The sequence below is a fragment of the Mytilus edulis genome, chromosome 11, assembly GCF_963676685.1.
Source record: "Mytilus edulis chromosome 11, xbMytEdul2.2, whole genome shotgun sequence".
NCBI classification, from domain to species: domain Eukaryota; kingdom Metazoa; phylum Mollusca; class Bivalvia; order Mytilida; family Mytilidae; genus Mytilus; species Mytilus edulis.
The window spans coordinates 45,761,075-45,786,777 of record NC_092354.1 but is presented as its reverse complement, the minus strand read 5'-3'; the positions used below and the strand labels follow the sequence as shown (position 1 = coordinate 45,786,777).

At 32.1% G+C, this 25,703-nt stretch overlaps 1 protein-coding gene across 1 annotated transcript; it reads left to right on the top strand.

Annotated features, from left to right (window-relative positions):
• Positions 1–1,497: 1,497 nt before the first annotated feature.
• On the top strand, positions 1,498–24,359 carry LOC139494310 (uncharacterized protein PF3D7_1120000-like). Its single transcript, XM_071282477.1, has 2 exons — positions 1,498–1,824; positions 23,091–24,359. The coding sequence occupies exons 1-2, from the start codon at positions 1,498–1,500 to the stop codon at positions 24,357–24,359; spliced, it is 1,596 nt and encodes a 531-aa protein (XP_071138578.1).
• Positions 24,360–25,703: the final 1,344 nt, after the last annotated feature.

The following is a 25,703-nucleotide window of genomic DNA, read 5'->3' as shown; positions in this document are numbered from 1 at the left end:
CAAAATCGATTGGAAGATTCTCCATCTTCTGAGTTTAAGTTATTCTACAGAGTTATAAAATCCTGTTTTCCGTTTACATTTAGCCTCGCTAGTGAATCTTTATATGTTGATTCACAGTTTTGGTTTGCTTGGGGATAAAAGAACCTATAAAAAAAAATGAAAAAAGAAATATGATAAGTTTGTAAATCTGTCTTTAATAATAATTGGTCTTTGAAAAAGGGGTGAGAAGTTCCCCTGTCATTTTTATTTGACCACTATAAAGGCTTTACTTTGTAATTTGTACGTGTTTTTCCATTGCGTAGTCGGTTTACTATACATTCTAAATCTAAAGCCGATATCGTATCTATTACCACAAGTTGTTTTCTTCCTCCTGGATTGAAAATTAATTTCTTTATTGCACGGGCAATTTTGAACTTAAACAGATTTAAACTCCGTATGATGAACCAACGCCTTTGTGAATCATTTCGATAGAGTCCCTGAAGTGACGAAACATGTAGACCATAGCATATGAAATTGCCGACCATTTGAAGTGTTGTTGTCAATTTGGAGAATTATTCATAGTTTTGTATCATTTGTAATTAAGTTGTGTACGTGCGTATTGCATCAATTCGGTTCCGTTCCGAATACATTGTACAATATTGATCGATACACCGTTATATAAATCAGCTTGTTTGTATACTCTATTAACAGAATTTCACGTATAATTTGAAAATTTAAACTCCGTTTATTTGTAACAAGAGGCTCTTGTTATGATATTGTAATTATTGTATTTATTTATGTTGGCCTAATTTGTGTGGTGTGGCCTGATAGTTGATTACAGAATGATTAGAACTTTCCAGAATGATCCTCATAAAAGATGCGTAATTTAAACTTCTACATTATTCCAGAAACTTCCGTTATAGTTCTCTAGAACTTTCCATTTATAGAATGTTCTAGAGATTTCCGTGGCAACTATATATATATACAGACACTAAAGTTAAACACTCACTCTTACTCTTGGACTTAGACTTAGACATCGATAGACATTAATATTCATACCATTTGGATTGACACTTTTATTCTACAAACAACATCATACTGGATTGTGACCGTAATATTCAGATTGGATTCCGAAAGATATCCGGATACAGATAAAGATAAAAGATTGGACTCATATTTTGACAGTTAAGTTGACAGTAATATTTGTGTAATACTTCTTGTAAACTTTTGTATAATAAATATTGTTAAATTTTCTTATTGATTTGTGTCTTTTGTTGGCTACAATTTAAAGGCGATTTCTTTCCGTAACAGAAATTGGGGGCTCGTCCGGGATACTGAAAATATCTTATTCAACATTTGTTTAGTAATTTTTATTATAACTAGCCAACAAAATTCTACAAAATGGCATTTGATGCCGGTAAATTTTTAAAAACGCCAGACCTGGAGAGTTTTGATAATTTAAAGAAAGAGGAATTAGTGTTGCTTGCTAAACATCTGAAATTAGATTTTAAAGTATCTATGAGAAAACAAATTATAAAAAATTTGGTAATAAACAAATTAGTTGACTCAGAAATTTTAGGTGAAGAGGCTCTTGAGTTTAAGGTCGAAACTGATGACGCTATCAAATTAAAACAGCTTGCATTAGAACATGAACTTAAATTAAAAGAACTGGAAATGAAGGAAAGGTTGGAAATGGAGAAAATAAAAGAAAAAGAAGATGAATTTAAGTTAAAACAGGCAGAACTTGAAATGAGGGAAAGACTAGAGATGGAGAAACTGAAAATTGAAATGGTCAAAGAAGAAAGCAACACTAAAGTCCAGCAGAAATCAGAATATTTTGATGCAGCAAAAAATATACGTTTGGTTCCCAGATTTTGTGAAAAAACAGTTGATAAATATTTTCCACAGTTTGAGAAAATTGCTCGTAATTTGAATTGGCCAAAGACGTATTGGACTACAATGCTACAAAGTGTTTTTGAGGGTAAGGCCGCTGAAATATACTCCGCACTTCCATCAGAAAAAAGTTCCGATTATGACACGGTGAAACAGGAAGTTTTGAAAGCTTATGAGCTAGTACCAGAAGCATATAGACAGAAATTTAGATCTTATAAAAAGTTTGATTCACAAACCTATGTGGAATTTGCTCGGGAAAAAGAAGATATATTTGATAAATGGCTTACTTCAAAGAAAACAGATAACAATTTTGATAACCTAAGACAATTGATGTTATTAGAAGAGTTCAAACAATGTGTTCATTTAGACTTAAAAACACATTTAGACGACAAAACTGTTGGGACAATACATGATGCAGCTGTAATTTCAGATAATTATACCCTTTCACATAAAAGAAGTTTCAAGGGTCAAAATGTTAATACTTCAAGTGGAAATTACAAAAATCAAAGCACTGAGCGTACTGATAGTAAGTCTGTTGCACAGAATAAGAGTCAGTCCAGTTATAATATGTCTAGTCCAAAATTTGATACTTTTGAGAAGAAGTCACTGATTTGTGCTTATTGTAAGAAAAATGGTCACCTGATGGCTGATTGTTTTAGACTCCAGAAGAAGAATGAACGAGATAATAAGCCGAAGTCCAGTGCTTGTACGACACCTTATATAACCAGTACGTTGGAATGTCCTGCGAGTCAGGCTTTTAAGTCCAGTTTTTGTGATTACATGGAGGAATATAAACCCTTTATGTCTGATGGGTTTGTTTCTATTGTTGATGATACCACTCTTCAGCCTATTAAGATTTTACGGGACACTGGAGCTTCTCAGTCTTTATTGTTAGAAGGTGTGTTGCCTTTGTCCGAGAAGACTTCTGTTGGTGCCTCCGTTTTGTTACAAGGTGTAGAGTTGGGTTGTATAGATGTTCCTCTCCATCGTATTTATCTGAAGTCAGATTTGATAACTGGACCAGTTATTGTGGGTGTTCGTCCTAATCTCCCTGTTGAGGGTGTTACATTATTGCTAGGAAATGATTTAGCTAGGAACAAAGTGGTTGCTGAACCAATTGTTACCAGTGAACCAGTGGTGGATGTTAAATTACCTGAAGATGAAGCTGAATTGTATTCAGCTTGTGTTGTAACTAGGGCGATGGCTAGAAAACAACAAGATGAGGATTTGCAAGAAAACCAGTTTGATTACATGGACCTTTCTGACACTTTCCTAGCCGACATTGAAGGTCCTGGTAGCTCAGAAAAGGCCATAATAAGACCACCTAATGTTAACAAGAATGTTATTATGCCATGGCCAGATGTAAACAGCCATTCATTAGACAGAAAGAATTTATTCGAAGAACAAAATAAAGACCCTGAGGTTCTTCAGCTCCGCAAGAGGGCTCAACCACAGGAGGAAGCAGACAAAGTGGCCGAATGCTATTACCATCAGGACGGCATTTTAATGAGGAAGTAGAGTGTATATCCTATTCTTGTTTGTACTGATCATAATCCTCTCACCTTCATACATAAAATGAGAAACAAGAATCAGAGGTTGACTAGGTGGAGTTTATTGTTACAGGAATATGATGTAATTGTAAAACACATTAAGGATAAAGATACTGTAATAGCAGATGCTTTATCTAGAGCTTATTAAAACACTTTGTATATACTATGTATTTTTGTTCATATTATTCATGATAAGTTTTTGTTACACTAAAACTTCTTTTAAGGGGGGAGGTGTTATGATATTGTAATTATTGTATTTATTTATGTTGGCCTGATTTGTGTTGTGTGGCCTGATAGTTGTTTACAGAATAATCTTAGAACTGTGCAGTTTAGAAATCACTGGAACAATTACAGAATGATTGGAACTTTCCAGAATGATCCTAATAAAAGAGTTATATAAACTTCTACATTTTACTAGAAACTTCCGTTGTAACTTTCCAGGATGTTCCATTATAGACTGTTCTAGAATCTTCCATGACAACTATATATATATATACAGACACTAAAGTTAAACACTCACTCTTGGATTTGGACTTAGACATCGATAGACATTAATATTCATAGCCTTTGGATTGACACTTTTATTCTACAAACAACATCATACTGGATTGTGACCGTAATATTCATATTGGATTCAGAAAGATATCCGGATACAGATAAAGATAAAAGATTGGACTCGTATTTTGACAGTTAAGTTGACAGTAATATTTGTGTAATACTTCTTGTAAACTTTTGTATAATAAATATTGTTAAATTTTATTATTGATTTGTGTCTTTTGTTGGCTACAATTTAAAGGTAATTTCTGGCCGTAACACTCTCAAGAGCCTGAATCGCTCACCTTTATTTTTTTGGTTAAATCTCTTATCGATGAATATTTTGGCTTTTCAATTTATTTAAATGTTCTTTGAATCGTCTTATTTTCTTCAAAAGCAAATAAAAAAATCATTTTCTCCTATGTTCTATTTTAGCCAAAGGAGCTATGTTTCTGACATACAAGGAATGAAATATACAATTTATACTAGATACTCTGAAACTCATTTAGCCTAAGTTTGGCTGAAATTGATACAGCAGTTTCAAAGGAGAAGATTTTTTAAAGTAAGTCAACATGATGAACAAATTGTGAAAAAAAGTCTTTAAAGGGCAATAACTCCTTAAGGGGTCAATTGACAATTTTGGTCAAATTGACTTATTTGTAGATCTTTCTTTGCTTAACATTTTTTCTATTAACAGTTTATCTGTATCTATAATAATATTCAAGATAATAACCAAAAACTGCAAAATTTCTTTAAAATCATCAATTCAGGGGCATTATACCTGAAAAACCAGTTACCCAATTCGGCTGAAAATTTCAGGACAGGTAGACCTTGACCTAATAAATACTTTAACTTCTTGTCTTATTTGCTCTAAATGCTGGAGTTTTTGAGATATAAGCCAAAAACTGCATTTTACCCTGTGTTCTATTTTTAGCCATGACGGCCATGTTTTTTGACGAAATAAAAAATAAAGCACAAACATTATTTTATACACCCTACTGATCATTCAGTTGAAGTTTGGTTGAATTTGGCTTAGTAGTTTTAGAGGAGAAGATTTTTTAAAGTTAGCAAATATGATGAACAAATTGTGAAAAATTGTCATTAAAGGACAATAACCCCTTAAGGGGTCAATTGACAATTTTGGTCATATTAACTTATTTGTAGATCTTACTTTGCTGATTATTTTTCCTGTTTACAGTTTATCTTTATCTATAATAATATTCAAGATAATGACCAAAAACTGCAAAATTTCCTTAAAATTACCAATTAAGTGGCAGCAACCGAACAATGGTTTGTTTGATTCATCTGAAAATTTCAGGGCTGATAGATCTTGACCTAATGAACATTTTTACCCCGATGTCAGATTTGCTCTAAATGCTTTCGTTTTTGAGATATAAGCCAAAAACTGCATTTGACCCCTATGTTCTATTTTAAGTAACGGCGGCCATGTTTTTTAACGGATCAAAAATCGAAGCACACACTTTGTGCAGGATAATCTAAGGAACAATCATGCTAAGTTTCATCCAAATCCATTCAGTAGTTTCAGAGGAGAAGATTTTTTAAAGTTAGCAAATGTGATGAACAAATTGTGAAAAATTGTCATTAAAGGACAATAACCCCTTAAGGGGTCCATTGACAATTTTGGTCATATTAACTTATTTGTAGATCTTACTTTGCTGATTATTTTTGCTGTTTACAGTTTATCTTTATATATAATAATATTCAAGATAATGACCAAAAACTGCAAAATTTCCTTAAAATTACCAATTAAGTGGTAGCAACCCAACAATGGTTTGTTTGATTCATCTGAAAATTTCAGGGCTGATAGATCTTGACCTAATGAACATTTTTACCCATTGTCAGATTTGCTCTAAAAGCTTTCGTTTTTGAGATATAAGCCAAAAACTGCATTTGACCCCTATGTTCTATTTTAAGTAACGGCGGCCATGTTTTTTGACGGATCAAAAATCGAAGCACACACTTTGTGCAGGATAATCTAAGGAACAATCATGCTAAGTTTCATTCAAATCCATTCAGTAGTTTCAGAGGAGAAGATGTTTGAAAAATTGTTAACGACGACGGACGCCAAGTGATGAGAAAAGCTCACATGGCCTTTTAGGCCAGGTGAGCTAAAAATATATTTAGTTCTCTACACGGTCATTACAAGGATATGGCACATCCTACTCGATATTTATTGATGGTGTAAGTTGTAGCATTTCGCATGCATCTCTTAAATCACAAAATGATCATTCAACGAAACAAAGTGCTATTACATTAAACAACGGCAACAGTAGTATACCACTGTTAGAAATTCATAAATCGATTGAGAAAAAAACAAATCCAAATTACAAAGTAAAACTGAGGGAAACGTATCAAATATAAGCGAACTACGATACAACAGAAACACAACATTAAAATGTAACACACAAAGAAACGAACTATAGTATAATAATGGTCATTTTCCTGACTTGGTACAGGGCTTTTAAGAAGACAAATGGTGGGTTGGACCTGGTTTTGTGGCATGCATTTTTGCAGTCATACACATTACATAAGAAGGATATCAATAATTGACCGATAATCTCATGCTAAAATATGATGGCACGTTCCGTCTACACATGACTCAGCAATGACGCTCTGATCAAAATAGGCATTAAGCCAAACAACTACAAAGTTGAAGAGTCTAATGAAATAGTTATCAAAGGTACCAGGATTATAATTTAGTACGCCAGACGCGCGTTTCGTCTACATAAGACTCATCAGTGACGCTCAAATCAAAATATTTATAAAGACAAACAAGTACAAAATTGAAGAGCATTGAGGATCCAAAATTCTAAAAAGTTGTGCAAAATACGGCTAAGGCAGTCTATGCCTGGAATAAGAAAATCCTTAGTTTTTCGAAAACATATTATTGATATTCATGTTAACACAAAAGTGTTGACCAATGGGCTGGTGATACCCTCGGGTGCGAAACGTCCATCAGCAGTAATACTCCCAAACAGTTGTGCCAAATGCTGTTAAGGTTATGATTATCAAATGCACCAGAATTATATTTTAAGACGCCAGACGCGCGTTTCGTTTACATGCAACTTATCAGTGACGCTTAAATCAAAATAGTTATTAAACCAAACAAGTACAAAGTTGAAGAGCATTGATGAACTAATATTCAAAAAGGTTGAGTCATATTAAGCTATGGTAATCTATGATTGGGGTACGAAAATCCTTAGTATTTAGAAAAAATCATACTTTTGTATAAACTGAGATTTATTTAAAATACGACTAATAATCACTCAATTGTGTATAGATTTATTTTACACCAAATTAAAGTATATAGTCATAGTTCAGTATAAAGGAAGATAACCTGGATTAGAAATCAGACATAAATAACATGCGACTTACTTGTAATCAACTCATTCGTCTTTTCGGTGGTAATAATACGTTTCAAACAGGCTTTCCTGTTGTCAGACATGTTCACCATAAGCCGATACCGAAACCCACACCGATACCAATACCGAAACCAAAAGTAGTAGTGAGGTAAATGATAAATGTTTATGATGTTTATTTACTCAATCCTTTTACTCAATAATATTGTTTGAGATATTTATACACTAGATGGAGTATTACTTCAACTAATCAATAAATTGGAATCTATCAAAAAACTTAATTAAATTACACCATAGCTAAATAGACTAATGCAAGTTATATTCAATTTAAGATATTGATAATCTTTATCTTTGGTATACATAATCATCATCAGGTTTTGTCGTAGAGATAAAGCTGCGCATAGTTCTACAATAAGTACAATATCGTTCCAACTATGTCTGTAAAGATAACCTTATAGAATGTTCTAAACAACCTCTTCTTGCACATATCTTTTTATTGATAAAATTGTGTTGATCGCGGATTATTGTATTTTGATACCTTAGCTGCCTTACAGTATATGGTGTTGCAACATGATGTTCAAATGGATATTTGGTTAGGGCCGAGTCTCTATCAAACTGTAATTTATCGTGTTATTTTTACGACATAGAAAACCAGATGTGATGAATCTTATTTCCCTTCCAGTATTTATTATGGTTTATGTAGGAAGACCGTCACTGCCTGGTTTTTGGTTTTGGCGATTTATTTTATACGAGATGACATACAAAGAAAAGAAAAGGAGATGAATGATGAAGATGCAGATGAAAGAAATGCAATCCAACACACCTAGACGGACCTTCAAACGTGCTACCAAAAAAGAAAAGAAAGGGAAATGGAGAGAGAAAACATAAAAGTGTTGAGCACACTGTTAAAAGTAGTTTTGCCAAAAGCACATTAGCTTTTTTGGATCCTCCTCTTATAATACAGATTGCATGTTACAGTTGTCAAACAAATATACTGAAATAAAAATGTTTGCCTTTATAATTACTCGTTTTGGTTTGATTTGAAAATTAAAGATTATCTAAATGTATTTAGTCGGTACGATATTACACATATTCTAGAACTATGTACAGTTCTCTCCCTTCGACATAACTAGCTTCATGATTAAAACACATCATAAATACATTTGTAACATGCATTTTTTGTTTTTAATACTCGTAGAATTTACCTTTGCGTTTTTAATATATTCGTGTAAATTGTTGAATTGAAGTGATATTCCATCTAGTGTATTCAAATTTCAAAATATATAATGGAGTAAAATAGTTGAGTTAGTTAAACATTATAAAATTTTACCATTTACCTCACTTCTATTTTTGGTTTCGGGTTTCGGTATCGACTTATGTATTATTGTGGTTATAAAAATTCATAGTTTGCGAAAGAATTTGGTGAAAGATATATATATGTATAACAAGTAATAGCTTTTCGAAAAAAAAAAATATAGCCGTCTCTTAGCTGATGAAAGTGGAAAGTGTGCTCGCTTTGTAGATTAATTAATTCAGTATAGCCTTGTATATCATCAACACATTTTATCAAACACGTTTTGAACCGTTATATCGTTTAATGGTATGTTCCAAATAAGGTCCTTATCGTACAAATCCTTCAATTCATGGTTGTAAATGCATAACATATTTGTCAATCAATTTATTCTCTCGTCATGAAATATCATAACCCTGTTTAAGTTTTCTTTAGTTTTTCGTGTATAAAATGTATGTAACATTGAGCGACTGTATTGAATGTGAAAAAATCATGTGTGTGTTTACAAACTTCAGGAAATTTGGTTATTTATAGATAAAAGTTTCATGTGTACCGGTACGCATGATTAGTGACGAGGCAAAATCTTATTGCTAAAGTACAAATCCGATACTCGACGGGAGTGAGAGACATTTACTAGGTTTGGATGGTTCCAACCAAACAACGAAATTTTATTACTAACTTCACAATTATATCTCGTAATCAGGTAAAAAGAATCATTTAGCCAGCAGATTGTCCATTGTTCAATTCTTAATAACGTTTCTTAATGACTATAACAGTTTGATTTTATCCATCTTGTTTATGTCTCATTTTTCGGGTTTCACGGACTTTACCAGATAAGACAATACTTCGAATTCTCCTTGAACTCGTTACAGTTTTGAGAGAAAATAAATAATCAGCTGATAACATTTTATAGCGTAAGCAACACAGAACTAATAAATACAGTTGTTGATTTTATTGTTTGACAAATGATATGGTGAAATGTTGTCCATCACATGTCACATATATAATTTACATTTTATAACTAAAGTCAACAAAGAACTAATTAATAAACTAACTAGTTAAATGTTGTCCATCACATGTCACATAAAGAATTTGTGGGAGGGTGTATAAAGATGGACAATATTGGACGAAACATATATTGTATGGTACTTGGCGAAAAAATATTGTGTTGTCTATAAGGGTCGCGAAAAAAAATGACCAAATGGTTTCAATCATATTAATTCCCTTTTGATTAACAGAAATATTCTTTTACTTAACGCTGAATTATCACGTCCTTTTAATGGTCATTGGGTAATTATTAGATCCCTGCTTTTTGAAATGATCAAATTCTTGGAACTGCTTGAGTAATGTTCAAATATCATTCATTATTCTTACGTATTTTATGCAACCCTGGTTAAATAAACAATTATTTTATCATTCCAAATGACCTCAATGAAACATCATAATATGTACTTCAGTGTAACCCATATTTGGTCAGTTACATTTTTTACCGTCTTAATGTCTCTTTTTTGAGTATTTAACGTATCAAATGTCAAAGGCCGGTCTTTATAGCTGTTACATCAAGGGTCATGCATTGCCAAATTCAAACCACGGTTCTCTTTAAAGCAGATTGGTCTTTGGCATGGCGTAGTCTTGATGAAAGTACAGGCTTACCCTTTTAAACAATAGCATTTCCTACCATTTAGTCGTTCTCAATTGAAAGTGAATTTTGCAATTTTCCGGCCGGAGTTAGTAAAATTAACGGTACCAATTTTGTTGCACCAGATGCGCATTTCGACAATTAATTGTGTAGTTCTAAACTGTATCCCTATTTTCCTGGGAAATATCTTGTATAACTTATAGCTCTCTGATTCCAATTTGTGTAAAACCAAATTAATTTTCTGTTATTTCAGGAACAAGCACCTGTAGTACATAAACGGCAACTCATCCTTCATAAACACACTGGCTGATAAAAAGTGGGGACTGGCTGATTTGTAATTTAAATATTTGATGATCGATGTGTCTGACTAGACTGCTATGCTGTTAAAGCGTTTTGAATTTGAATGTATATCCATGGCAATGTTGATCAACGTTCAGGACTTGGTATCAATAAACATTCTGAACTTGGTGTTCATGGACACACTCGCTTGCCTGATGATGATGGTGTTCATTAGAAAATGGATTTTTAGGCAGAAATGACTGATGATGCTAAATGATTAGTATAAGGTCGCTGTGATTAGAGGTTGGTTGATGATATTGAAGAAGTTGTGATTGATATTTCGGTTGAGTTCAGTGGAGCCGTTATTTATGAATGCAATACATGTTTTCTCGCTTTTAAGCAACTTGTATGAAACTCTTCATTGAGAAACTTGTTTGTGTTGATATTGATTTAAAATTTGTGTGTGTCGTAACTGTTCTAGGAGCTTCAATATAACTAACATTTTTAGGAGAAATCTCTAACAAGAAATTGGTAATGAAATTTGTCCGGATTTACTTGTTTTCTGTATGCGGCTTTTTTTAACGTATATTTTCATTTGAGCTTACAGAAATTGCATTACCTGTGTTAAAACCGTTAGGACATTTCCAGTATAATGGTCACTTAAACGTTTAGCAATAATGTTTTACTTGTCTATTATAAAATACAAAGTACGCTGAGGATAAGTTACTATTTATCGGTCACTAGCACTTTTATTTATACTGTGATATTACGATTGTATAGCATTGACCATAACTTAGCTTTGTAGAATACATTTAAAATCGTCAGAAAGGAAACCTTCACACACTTTATATAACTTTATTTCGTAATAGTAATTATCAATGTTTAAGGTCATTATGTGATATTTACTTGCTTACATACAAGAAATTTGAAATTGATTGTTGTCTCATTGACATTCACACCTAAACTTGTTTTTATTTGATTATTAAGACTTTGATGAAAAGTGGCGGATCCAAAAATGTTCATAAAAGGGGGACCACAAACTAACTAAGAGGGGCTGCTCCAGTCATGCTTCATTGATTACCTATATAATCGACCTACAAAAAGAGGGCCGGTCCCTGGGACCCCAATCGGCTTCTAATTAATCCTCATTTAGATAAAGGGTTGATAATTTGGACTTCACTTGTATCCGTGAGAGACCTTGCAGAAAACATTGTAGTACAATTTACGACAGAATTCTTATATTTTGGCAACACCAACATCTGGAAAATTATATTAATATAGTACGAGGCTTATACTACTCCATTATTAAAGTAGATGGGAGATCTAAATGGAAAATCGTAGAATTCTTTAATAGTTTGCCAAAGCGTAGTTGTAACATGAATTTCACGAATATATGATCAGAAGTATGGGTGATCAGGGTTTGTTTACGCTCTTGCAAAATTTTCATTGTTTATCTATAGAGTATTCTCGGAAAAGACAATTCGGTGTGATATAAAGTAAATTGAACTATGGCATTTTAAGGTAAAATATATGAAGATAGCTTTGTTAACGACTTTCAAAATATCAACAGAAATTTAGGGTCTCATTTTTCTTGCACATAACAAAAAGATTAATTTATAACACATATAACAAGAAGAGTCCAGTTTAAAGTTGAAAAATAAACTTTAATATATTTTTTTATGTTTAAGGTCATTAAGCTGAATAATTGTTAATCATGGCTCTAAACTGTTCAGCTTTTAGTGTTCCTGATGAAGTATCAAAAAGTATATAACCAAAACAGTTGTGTTTGTCATTTGTTAAATGATATTTTAAAGATTTAAATCAGAAATTACTAGTCAAACGACATGTTTTACTAATGCGATATTACTTATTTTTCCGTTCTTTGTTGGGAGCCCTAAATTCAATTGTTGTCTTTTTTTGCTGTCTGTCATATTTGCTTGTACATCTTATTCCTACGAGAACTGTCATAGCTTGCACATACTAGTAGTGTAATGCAGCATGGTAACGTGGAGTCCTAAACTAGTTGTTTCTGATGAATATTTGTTACATTATGTGTATAATTTAACAACCACATCCAATTGCCACGATTTATAATTCATGTGCAATAATAATAAGTGGTGTAAAATTGAATCAATTTGTATCTACGACATTGCAAAAAAAATGCAGTTTTATATGCAAAAAAATCCCTCGTTGAACTGTTTTGCTGAATTCAAACTAATTTTTTTATTGTTTTTTGTTTACAAAAGCCCCAACAAACACGACAAACACATTGTTAGACTAAAAAAACTATTGTTACATTAAAGAAGACTTTAGCTGGCTATATCATGTACATAATAACGGAAAAGGTATTATACACACAATATAATTATTGTTGCCCCGTTAAGTTATTTAAAATAATTGAACATTCCTGTCAGGCGTTCCTTTAGAGCATGCATATCACCATATCTACACTTTGTGCAAAACAACTGCAAAGCTGTAAAAGTTATTAATTGCTGCTTGTTTCAGAATATATTTTGTGCAAAAAACATAGGCTTAACGTTTGATTTAAAATCGAATTCGAGAAACCAGTTTGATTCATTTTTTACACGCAGTGTCAATGCGAAATACATAGTTTTGAACATCGTCGGTGGTTATTATTTTCTTGAAATTTATGCGCGTTAAAGGCAAATCTAAATGTTTCAAATTTCAGAAAATTTGGACTATTTGAAGCTCTATATATTTTAAAGACAAAATGTATTGGAGACTTTGATTTTGGTAATGGAGGTATTGAAGGAAGATAGTTTAGCACTAATCATCGGATATAACCGCTTTTCAAAAATCAAGCATTACTAGTGAACTAGGGTTGTACTATAATTCGGAAAAAGATCTATTAAATATTGTCAGCATATAACGATCGGAAATTGAAATTTGAGTCATGTTTGAAAAAAAAACAGTCACAATGTACTGGTTATATGTTTATTTCAAAGTTAAAGATTAATGATTAAATCACTACATGAGTATTGAGTAATCGGACGTGACGATATTGATACATCTTGAACAGCAATTTAATCAAGGTATAGCTGCCATTAGACATATGTTCATATATGACTTCATGTGTATACCCAAGTTACTTTTGTGATATATTTGTGTTTTGATATGGCTTTGTACTTCTCATGTATAATTAAACATTTCAGTAGATAGACTAACAGAGCATTCGCATTATTCACGTATTTTAAGGCGTATCTGTATCCGTATCGACGTATCGTATAACACGTATATCAGGAAAGAAAAAAATAATTCTGGTTGGTCCCGATGAAGATATTTAATAATGCATTTAATTTTAATTCAATGCTTATTAAGTTCGGGGCTTAATCATTATTCTATACAAATCTACCCGATACGATTCGTCGACATACCAGCAAATACGTGAACAATGCAAATTCTCTATTTAGTTCAGGGTTAACTGATGAGACGATATTCTTAACATTTACTATTATTTTATCATTCGTTTATTATTTATTAGTATATTGCAAGACATGAAATACACTTATCAATAAACAAAAGAAAATAAATGTAGAATGAAACATGTTCTCTAATTCTATGAAAATTTATCCCTTTCCGAAACCATTGTATAAAAAAAAACTAATCAACGTGTGGTTGCTGGTGATCTCAAACGATCATTGGATGATTTTAAGGGTCATGACCTTTTTAACTAACTGGATGAATCAAAATAACAGGTTTTTGTAAAATTGACAACTTCGTGCAATGGCACTCGAAGGGGATTTTCGGATAACAAAAACACAAAATGTATTTTTAATCATTGAGAAGCAGATTCTTACATAGTTATTCGTGGGTTATCGGATATATTCAATCTCGATAGTTAAATTATAAATTTTAAAGTCCTCGCCCACGGGGCTCGGACTTTAAAATTGATAATTTAACTATCTCGAATGGATACATCTGGATACACTGGTATCAATGTAAGAATCTATATTTAACAATTGAAGAAATGTAATACTATTACTTCAACACAAGAATGCCCCAACGTGCAATCATAATGTCTTATTGCAATTAATAGCGTATTCAATATTGATCTTTGGTTAAAACAACACTGACTTGATCCGTAAGATTTTTAAGATATTGAAAATCTAGGAAATTATTGTCGTCTCACTTCTTTGTAAATTTTCTTTGATAAAAGACTAAAGAATAAAAAGATTGTAATGGATTCATAAAAAACACAAACAATCGCTATATGGATTGACATGCAAATTAAAAGTATTTTCAAAGAACATAACTTCCTTAAAGTACAATAATTTATAACGTATAATGTTAAATCTTTTTATATCTGTACAAGTCATATATGGCATTTGGTATCTATTATAGCGTGCGTCTACATTTCAACATGTCATCCAGTACCGTTTCTGTTAATACATTTTTAATTTATTAAAAAAATAACTAAGCTCCGAGAAAATTTTAAAATGGAACGTTCCTAATCAAATGGCAAAATTAAAAGCTCAAACACATCAAACTAATAGATAACAACTGTCATTTTCCTGACTTAAAACAAGCATGTTCTGATGTAGATCATGCTAGACTGAACTTGTTTTATACCTAGTTTAACCTAGCTCAAACTCTTACTTGTATGACAATCGCCTTGTTGCCCCGTATTATACATTAATCAAACATATAATTATACCACCAATCGACTTTTCTGTATAAAACCTATTCTTTCTCATTGCACTTAAAATAGCAAACTATTTATTTGCTTTCGAATGAAACCTAATTCAAAATTAAGAATCTCAACACACTGTGTATCTTCTCTAGCTTATGGTTACAGTCTACTCCCCTCCTCTCTACCCTTGGCAGATTGAGCCAACATGTGTGATAACAATGTTGCGCCATCTATTGGTTGATAAAAATCACAATGATACATTATTATTGATCAATGGTAGCACTTAAACGCTCTTCAGTGTTGAAGTGAAAACACTTTGTGAAGCAAGAAAATTACACAGAAACATCTTAAAGTTGATTAAAACCGTTTAACATGTTACAATTGTCAATAAATATCTTCGTATGTTTTAGGGTGTAAAGATTGTTTACACAACCTGTCATTTTCAAACATTAACTTATATTTTAGAAATTTTGGATATGATCCGTATCGTGAAGAAGAGATGACGGCTGTAAATTTGAACAGTTTGGTTTATAACTTACGGGAACAGTTTCGATTATTTTTTCTAAATTCTGAATTAACTTTTTTTGACAAAGTGTAAACAAGTTATCAAGTTCGAAAATAATGAGAATATAAAATGTGTGATATTGTTGTATATAAACAGATAAAAAATCATAGGACGCTTATTCTTTTACAAATCGAAAACTTGAATTATTGATAACGGTTTACTAAACATCTAGTGTTAAATATTTAAATGCAGGTTTTAAGAAAGTTAACACTGTATGAACCTGAATTGTTGAAGTTTGCAATTATAGAAAACCATCCTTTATTTGGAGGTACGTGTAGACTGTCACTTGTATAATGTTGTGTCCTGCGTAGTATAATGTGCATTGTATAACGTGTATGCAGTGTAGTTGAATTTTCATATAAAATGTTTTTTTTTTGGTACAGATCAATTGTGAGTACAAACTTCACAGATTGTTTTGAACCTGTTTTAAGATTATGACATATTGTATGATGACAATATTAAAAATTAATTTTTCGTGTGGTACTGAAATAGGGACTTGTTTGTTAGTTTCATCAACTTTAAGGAACGCTTGGTTCAAATGTTCAACATTTCTCAATCTTTTAAAAAAAAAAACATGTACATATATCAAGACTTGTTCACGTCAACGCAAACGTTCGTACTAGTAGGTTTCTACATTATCCAAATTAGACTTTACAAACAAACACATTCTTCATCTTTCAACTACATAAAAATTTCGCACACATACATTTCTTTAAGTCGTAAATTACAACTCTCGTCTTGCAATACAAAACTACTTGTATACGCGTATTTTCCACACAATGGCTCTGTATCGGCAAGAAAACCTGAGTCATACTGATTGAAGTCAACTGTAACATTGAATACGTTCTTGAATATTTCATTGGTAACCCATTTTTCATCCTTCAGACCAATCCACATATTTGTGCGGCCTGAAAAATATGAATTTGATATCATTGTATATTGTTTACAATTGTTTATAGTTATCAAAGGTACCAGGACCATAATCCAGCACGCTAGATGTGCGTTTCGTCTATATAAGACTCATCAGTGACGCTCATATCAACATATTTATAGAGACAAGCAAGTACAAAGTTGAAGAGCACTGAGTATCCTGTCAAAGTAGGCAATACGGTACTTGGTTTTCGTGAATAACAGTTATTTTCTGATTATATGATATATGATGTATCACTTTTGTCTCGCCTTGACGGAGTCAAAAAGCTAGACATAGGTGTGTTGTTTCTGGCGTTGGCGGCGACGGCGATGGCGATGGCGTCAACAATGTATTAGTTTGTGATAAGGTCTAGTTTATGGTGAACCACAAGTGGTCGGTCAATGATATTTAATAGGCTAATGCTAAGTCAATGATATTTGGTATGCAAATGTATTGGCATTTGCAAGTACTGTTTCCATGGAGATTATATAGCCCACCTGCTCTTCGTGGTTCATTGACCTTGAAATTTTTACATAGTTTACAATTTAATGTATGTATTTGGGAATAACTTATAATAAGTCAATGGTATGTGGTATGCAGTAGTATTAGCATTGGCAAATCTCATTTGCATGGAGATTGTTTAGCCATTTAACTCAGTCAAGGTTCGTTTACTTTGAAAATTTGAATAACTTTTATAAGATGTTAAAGTATTGCTTTTTGATTTCAACATTTGCATGATCAAAAATTACAAAAAGGCGAGATATATCTCTGTGATAACAGGTTATTCTTGTTTTCCATGGATATTACCATCACTTGATTCGAATAATATTTCATATGTCTGAAACCTTGTTTTTATTTGTTTAAAGTAAATTGGACCTATGTTTCTATTTATACGTATAATTGTCGGTCAATTATAAAAATCTGTAACGTCAAACATAATTAGAATGGCAGAAGCGCCACAGAATACGAAAGAAAAAATTGAAAGTAGAATTGCACGAGTTCCATTTGAATTCATTTTTGTTCAAAAATAGAAAAAAATGTTGTGCTTTTAGTTACAATTAAACAAGTTAAACTTAATTATTATCATTTCCAATAGCAGATTAAAAATCTGGCAAAATCAATTTTAAAAATACACAGAAAAACTTTCAATTCAATTTCTCTAATACATTATTTAACATTATGAAACAAAAAAAAAATAAGGACTTTCACTCTGTCAATATGTTATATATAAAACTGTTAGATTATATTGACACTCGAACTTCGTCCCCGGTCAATATAATCTGAAAAGGTCAATATGTAATGTATCGACCTTGTCTAAATTTAATAATTGATAAATATAATAACCAACTAATAATAATAAAAAAGTATGCAGAACATAATTTGAATCCCTTCATTTTGTTAAACAGAAGAGGTAAGATGTTGTGTACATGTTTTTACAAATGATTGATAGATCAACCACTTATGTGTCAAAGCACTGCAATTTTATTTTACCTTGTAAGTAAATGAGGTATTCTACTTAAAGCAAATATTTAAAACTTTAAACCAATTCATGTTTTACTAATTTCTGTACCACATTTTGATACTTATATACTAGCATTGAAGATCTTTTTATGTAGTTTTAGAGCATTTCGAAAGCTAAGTACTATATTGTCAAACTGAAATTAACAAGTACATGTATTGTCATAACTAGCCTATGGATCTCATTGCAAAGTTCAGAAACTATGTCGGCATTAAGATAACTATAGCATACTTCATATATTTTTGTTTATATCAACAAGACAAGATATATTGCTTAATTGCTAAACGTCTAGTTTTTTTATACTACTGTTACTACTGTGCATTTTTTTTTAATTTTTCTTATCAGTGTTGCTTAATAAACTTTAGGTATTCCTTATTGAGAGTTGTATGCTTATGCAAAGCCCAGTGAACTTTATATTTTTACTGTATAGATATAACTACTATTGTTATGATATGCTTACAACTTGTAAAGTTTGAGACAAACTCCCATTTTGCCGAAGTTGTTAGGCTAATTAAATCTCCGCCATTATCTATGCAGTGCTTTCTTGCATCCATCCAAGTTTTCCCTGTGTTGTCCGCAAACATTTTCAAACATGTATTTGAGTACATGTCGTAATAATATCCTTTATTCGTGCAACCTGAATTCAATTTAATGGTTTAATGTTTAAATCTAATAAAACGGGTACACTGTTGAAATTAAAGAAAACAAGTGGAATTCATTAAGTGAGAGAATGAAGTTGGTTCATTGAATTATTTTCAACTAATCCTATAAATAAATAATTACAATCTATGTGTGTTTTACAATATTCCGTTGGTTTGATTGGCTGACAACGATCACGCTTCATTGAAAAAGTAACATTAATTTCACCATTAATGATACATTCGAGATGACACGTGCTTCAACATACAAGTATACAAGTTACAAATAAAAACTTCTTTGTGTAATTTTATTTAGGTGTAAAAGTGTTGGATGTGCACACATATTTAGAATAAAACGCTTCCCCGCTTCATACAACATGTGATGCGGTCATCACTTTACACATTTGAGAAAATCACAAAAAGAACATTCATTACTTTTATATAAGTGCACATCTCAAGTTGGTTCGATCTTTGCATTTATATTCATCTTACGTGTTTGTGCTTAAATAACAGTGTGGTGCTTCGAGATGTTTATACATATAAAAATCAAGGTAGTTTAAGGAGATGTAAACACATGCGAATTTTTATGGTGCTATCTGCAAACTGTTTCGGTTTTCAAGAGCAAAATTGACAGTGCTATATCCCGGCAAATGTCTCCTTTTCACTTTTAAAATTACGTTGTATAAAAAGGGGGTAATTTTAAGTATTAAGGGACAGTAACATGATACCATACAATTGTGTTAAAAGTAAATACCTCCATGTTGTATATAATTTCAGTTCCATTGGGCGTTTTTTATATTGTTAAGAAATCTTTGGACAGTACCTAAACATTTCTTATTGATGATAAAAAACCGCAAAAAAATATTGAAAAATATCAGTCTTCATGAAACATTTCATGTGGAATAAAACCTCCCTTATAAATATCAATTTGAAAGTTGACCTATTTATTATATTTCGATAAATTTATTATTATTATATATATCCCATCCACGAAAGGTTATGTATCCCTTCTACAATTGTAACGAGGTGTAATGTTTTCTTGTCTGTGTTGGCTATCTTTATGCTTGTCCGTCTTTTACATGGTTAATGATTTGATCAACGTTATATGACAGGAATTAGGGGTGAGAACTTTTAAAAATTATTATTAGACCAATAAATTACCGATTCACTTAAACAAGGAATAGTATTGCACGATCGGTATCTGAACAAATATTTTTAACAGTTAAGCAACATATAAATAAATCAGATTATCCGATTTAAAAATGAATAATTTATAACAAAGTATAATAGGAACATACCAAGTAAAATTGTTGGAAAATTGTTCACTTACAGTTCAGTGGAAGTATTTCGTTTATAGTCAGGACAAGCATAAACTTGTCATTTATTTGATTATAAATTCCAGCAAAGTATTTTGAATGTGAACAGGGCAGCAACTACTACTTGATAAATGCTGGATTTATTTTAATTATAAAAGGCACATTTACTGGTTTTACTACTATTTAAACAGATGGAAACATTAATCTCAAAACAAATGTTATCGCAGACACTGTCTTCATAGAAGCGTTTTAATTGATTTATTAAATTAGTATTAATTGATTGTTATTTGCTTTACATGTAATGTCAATTAATTCATTTTTAGGACTAGAAACAATCGATAATGAATCAATAAACAGACCCCGTTATTGCAGAAGGGTTCGTATGAGATAACGATTCATAAATATAAAATGTCACATATTGTAAACCAACTTATTTTCGCTGATACTTTATTTCGCGTTTTACCCTTTTTGACCACTTCGCGGCTATTTGTTTTCGCGATTTTCTTATTTACTTGTTAAAATGTTATAAGGAAAGATCCAAGTTTTACATATTCGTGAAAATTAATATTCGCGTTATTTTTCAACTCGCGAAAGTCGCGAAAATAAATCGATCGCCAAAATAGGTTGGTTTATAGTATATGAATGCTATTGTGAATTGTCCCATTCAAAATTAGACGGACACTGAACTTTGACAAATAGTTGACGGCAGTAGGATATATATCACTTTCTTGTAACCCTTTTAACCAAACATAACTATTTTATTATAAGTTTGTTGTCGTCCTGAACATCATTAAATATATGCACTTGACAAACAGCAAACGCCAATCAACCAAACCTAAAATGTGTTAATAGAGCCGTGTATCTTAGCTTATGTTTTGTTGAACAGTTTGTGATACACTTTGAGTTATATATGTAAACATAATAATTCACCCGACAAAATTATTTACCATGAAAGATTTTTTCAGACATTTTTAAATTAAGGTTAGAACTGATTTACAACTGTATGTTATAAAATGAGACTTACCATCTTTGACAGGAATGTAAACATCCAATTTTACTGGCGTTGCAAGATCATGCATTATCAATCTTCCTATAGTCTTGCAGGTTTTACCAATTTCATCCCACACAAATGCCTTGCAATATTGATTGTGGAGAGGTAAGCATTTACTTGCACATTGTAACCGCGACCATTTGCGAACTTCTGTTTTCACAAAATTCTCTTGACAATAGATGTTTATTTTTGAAAAATGATGATCAATCAAGTTTGCATTTTGTAGACTAGTGTACACATGTAAGTACGTAAGAAACGATATAACGAGCACTAGTCTAAACTTCATTTTCTAGTTTTCGATAAGGTGATTTAACGTTTTCGTTTTTGATATCCAAGTTACTGAATAAATAGTTAAGTGTTTTTCTCTTTCTAGAATATATTCACAACTTTATAACATTTGCAGCAATTAAGAGCTTTGCGTGTTGAACTGACACATTTCGATTGAGAATATTGTAATTTAACCTGTAGATGTGTTTTTTTCCTTTTAATTAAAGGCAATTATGTATGTAAAAAAATGCACTGAAATATCTATGTATTTTTTTTTTAATTGCAAGGTATTGATAAATTAATCACGTCAGTTCTTTTCTAATTCCAGTTTGATCTGTCTGATTGTCTTTTAACTTGTGTAAGTTTTTTGCTATTGATCTCTTCTTTATCTTATGATATGATGTGTGTACAACTCAAGAATATTTACATGGACGTTGCCATAAAACACATCACGTTTTAAACACTGACAAGAGATTAAATGTCTTAGTATGTAAATTGTCAAATTGTTAAACAATGTCATAAACACTTCTATTTGTTTTTTTCAGTTCTTTGCCTTAAGAAATGGAAATTTAAATGCAATCTTCCTGTGTTGTTGTTTTGTGGCTTGCTGGCTTCAAGGTGTGTCAGAAAACTAAAATAGTAAGCAGATCAGTAAAAGATACATATACCGGTTGTAAAATAACTTTGGGATTCAAAGGTACCAGAACCATAATCCAGCACGCCAGATGCACGTTTCGTCTATATAAGACTCATCAGTGACGCTCATATCAACATATTTATAGAGACAAACAAGTACAAAGTTGACGAGCACTGAGTATCCTGTCCAAGTAGGGAATACGGTACTTGGTTTTCGTGAATAACAGTTATTTTCTGATTATATGATATATGATGTATCACTTTTGTATCGCCTTGACGGAGTCAAAAAGCTAGACATATGTATGCTGTTTCTGGCGTCGGCGGCGACGGTGATGGCGTCAACAATATATTAGTTTGTTATAAGGTCTAGTTTATGGTGAACCACAAGTGGTTGGTCAATGATATTTGATAGGCTAATGTTAAGTCAATGATATTTGGTATGCAAATGTATTGGCATTTGCAAGTACTGTTTCCATGGTGATTATATAGCCCACCTGCTCTTCGTGGTTGATTGACTTTGAAGTTTTTACATAGTTTACAATTTAATGTATGTATTTGGGAATAACTTATAATAAGTCAATGGTATGTGGTATGCAGTAGTATTAGCATTGGCAAATCTCTTTTATAAGATGTTAAAGTATTGCTATTTTGATTTCAACATTTGCATGATCAAAAATAACAAAAAGGCGAGATATATCTCTGTGATAACAGGTTATTCTTGTTTTCCATGGATATTACCATCACTTGATTCGAATAATATTTCATATGCCTGAAACCTTGTTTTTATTTGTTTAAAGTTAATTGGACCTATGTTTCTATTGATACGTATAATTGTCGGTCAATTATAAAAATCTGTAACGTCAAACATAATTAGAATGACTGTATATCACATATCACGTTTTAAACACTGACAAGAGATTAACTGTCTTAGTATGTAAATTGTCATATTTTTAAACAATGACATAAACACTTCTATTTGTTTTTTTTTTCAGTTCTTTGCCTTAAGAAAGGGAAATTTAAATGTAAATGAAATATCAGATATCATCAACAATAGTAACATTTCTCGTGACGATTTAGCAATAATTAAACGTCACCTCGCAGATATTGAACAAATTGAACTATCGAAACATAAAGAAAAACAAAGGAATAAATTTCAAAGAGATAAAATTCATACTGTCCATTTAAATCAGCATATGAATGATATTAAAACAACAAACCATAAGATCCCTAGAAAAAGAAAATTTAAAAGACGGAAACAAAAAACTGAAAGCATTGTTGTAAATTTGTCATCTAAAGAACTTACACGTGCTGAGGAATCTCTTTTAAGTAAAGGTTTAAACTTCTGTCCTATCCCATCAACTGTAAATAACTTTCAGCTAGACGAAGACGAAGACCAATTCGCTAGACGTTTACGCTTGAAAGATTTTTTCTACAATAAGGGCAAGAAAAACCTTGAAGAAGCCGGATTAACAGATTCAGATACTGACACCAATGAAGAAGTCACGCCCATCCCAAAATTTAGGAAAAAAAGTTCATGGAAACCACCAAAGAGCAAAAATGATAACTTGGAGTTATTCATTAACTACGTGAGGTCTGATATAAAGTCCTGTATAACAAATACAAGAAATTATAATTTATCCAAGTCAGAAAGTATAGCTTTGAAAGCGTTAAAAGATCAAGAGGATATTGTAATAAAACCTGCCGACAAAGGGGGCGCTGTGGTTGTCATGAATAAAACAGATTATATAGCAGAGGGGAATCGACAACTTTCTAACTCCATTTTTTATAAACAATTAACCACAGATCCAACGCTTAATACTATTCGAAGGATCAACACCATCCTTCAAGAGATGTTCGACAATAAGCATATAGACAATGACACCTTTGATTATCTCCGACCTCTTGAGAACGAAGCAAAGGCCGGACGATTCTATATGTTGCCTAAAATACATAAAACAGGCAATCCAGGTCGACCAATTGTGTCAGCGAATAGTCATCCAACTGAAAAGATATCAGAATTTGTAGACCATCATCTAAGACCTCATGTGAAAGAACTACCCTCATTCATTCAAGATACAACTGATTATCTCAAGAAAATTGAAAGCCTCAATCCTTTACCAAGCAATACTATACTTGCATCCATGGACGTGTCTTCTTTATATACCAACATTCCTCAAGACGAAGGAATAGCAGCGTGTGAAGAGGCATGGAACACTCGTAGTGAAAAAATCCTCCTACTGAGTGCCTTGTTACACTTATGAAACTAGTACTGGAGAATAACAACTTCTCTTTCAATGAAAAACACTATCTCCAGATAGATGATACTAGTATGGGCACAAAAATGGCCCCGTCATAAGCCAACATATTTATGGGCCAACTTGAAAAACGCCTCTTGGCTAGTGCTCCATATCAGCCCTTATCATGGTTCCGATTCATTGACGATATTGATTTCAAATGAACAGATTCACAAGAACATCTTAATGAATTTCTAGAACACTGTAACTCTTTCCACCATTCAATAAAATTTACATATGAATCATCTATGGAGAAAATAAACTTCCTCGATACTACAAGTTACACCAAGAACGGAACCATTATAACGGACCTTCATACCAAACAAACGGACAAACATCAATTCCTTTCTCCTAAAAGTTGCCATCCTAAACACTGCTCCCGTGGTATCCCATTCAGCCAGGCATTGCGAATCAAGAGAATATGCTCTACTGAAAATACGAAAAATGCTAGACTTGGACAACTTCGTAAACATCTAGTTTTTCGAGGATACAATAACAACATCATTGATAGCGCTTTTGAAAGAGCAAACAAAACTAGTCGCCAAGAACTTCTTGAGTACAAAGATAAAAATAAAGCAGCTAACAGAACACCCCTTGTACTCACTTACCATCCTGATTTTAAAAATGTGTCATCCATTGTTCAGAAGCATTGGAAAATTATAGAAAATGATTTAAATCTAAAAAAAAGTATTTTCATCACCACCAGTCATGGCCTTCAGAAGACCTAAAAACATCCATGACAAATTAGTGACATCTGTATTAGCAAAGCAGCCTAATCCATCGCCCGGTTGCTACAAACAATGTGGTCGAAGGAATTGTTTGTGTTGTAAAGCTGCCAATACGAGCAGTTCTTTCATCAGCTCCGTTACTAAACAAAATAAGACCATCTACTCTAATTCCAACTGTAAAACGGAGAACTCCATCTATATATTAACATGTGACACTTGTGGCATTCAGTATGTGGGAGAAACAATGGACAAATTTAATATTCGGCTCAATAACCATCGTTCATCGTACAAAACCAACAAAAACTGTCCTCTCACAAGACATCTTCGTTCAACGAAACATCCTTTTGATAATGTTACTTTCCAAATTATAGAAGTCAACACCGAGTGGGTCACCACGGCGAGAAGGAGAAGAGAAAACTTTTGGATCCACCAACTCCATACTTTAGAACCTGATGGTCTTAACGAAAAAGACGAAAAAAGATACAGGAAAGATAAAGAATAATTTAAAACAAAGCATCGTCCTTTTTATCCCGTAATATTGGCCAATGGACGTTGCTAACTTCAACTACCAATTATGTATTTT

Coding starts and splice junctions, on each gene's coding strand:
- LOC139494310 (XM_071282477.1), top strand. CDS start 1,498: ATGAGAAAACAAATTATAAAAAATTTGGTAATAAACAAATTAGTTGAC. Junction 1,825..23,090: donor AATCAGAATATTTTGATGCA/GCAAAAAATATA, acceptor TTTTTTTTTCAG/TTCTTTGCCTTAAGAAAGGG.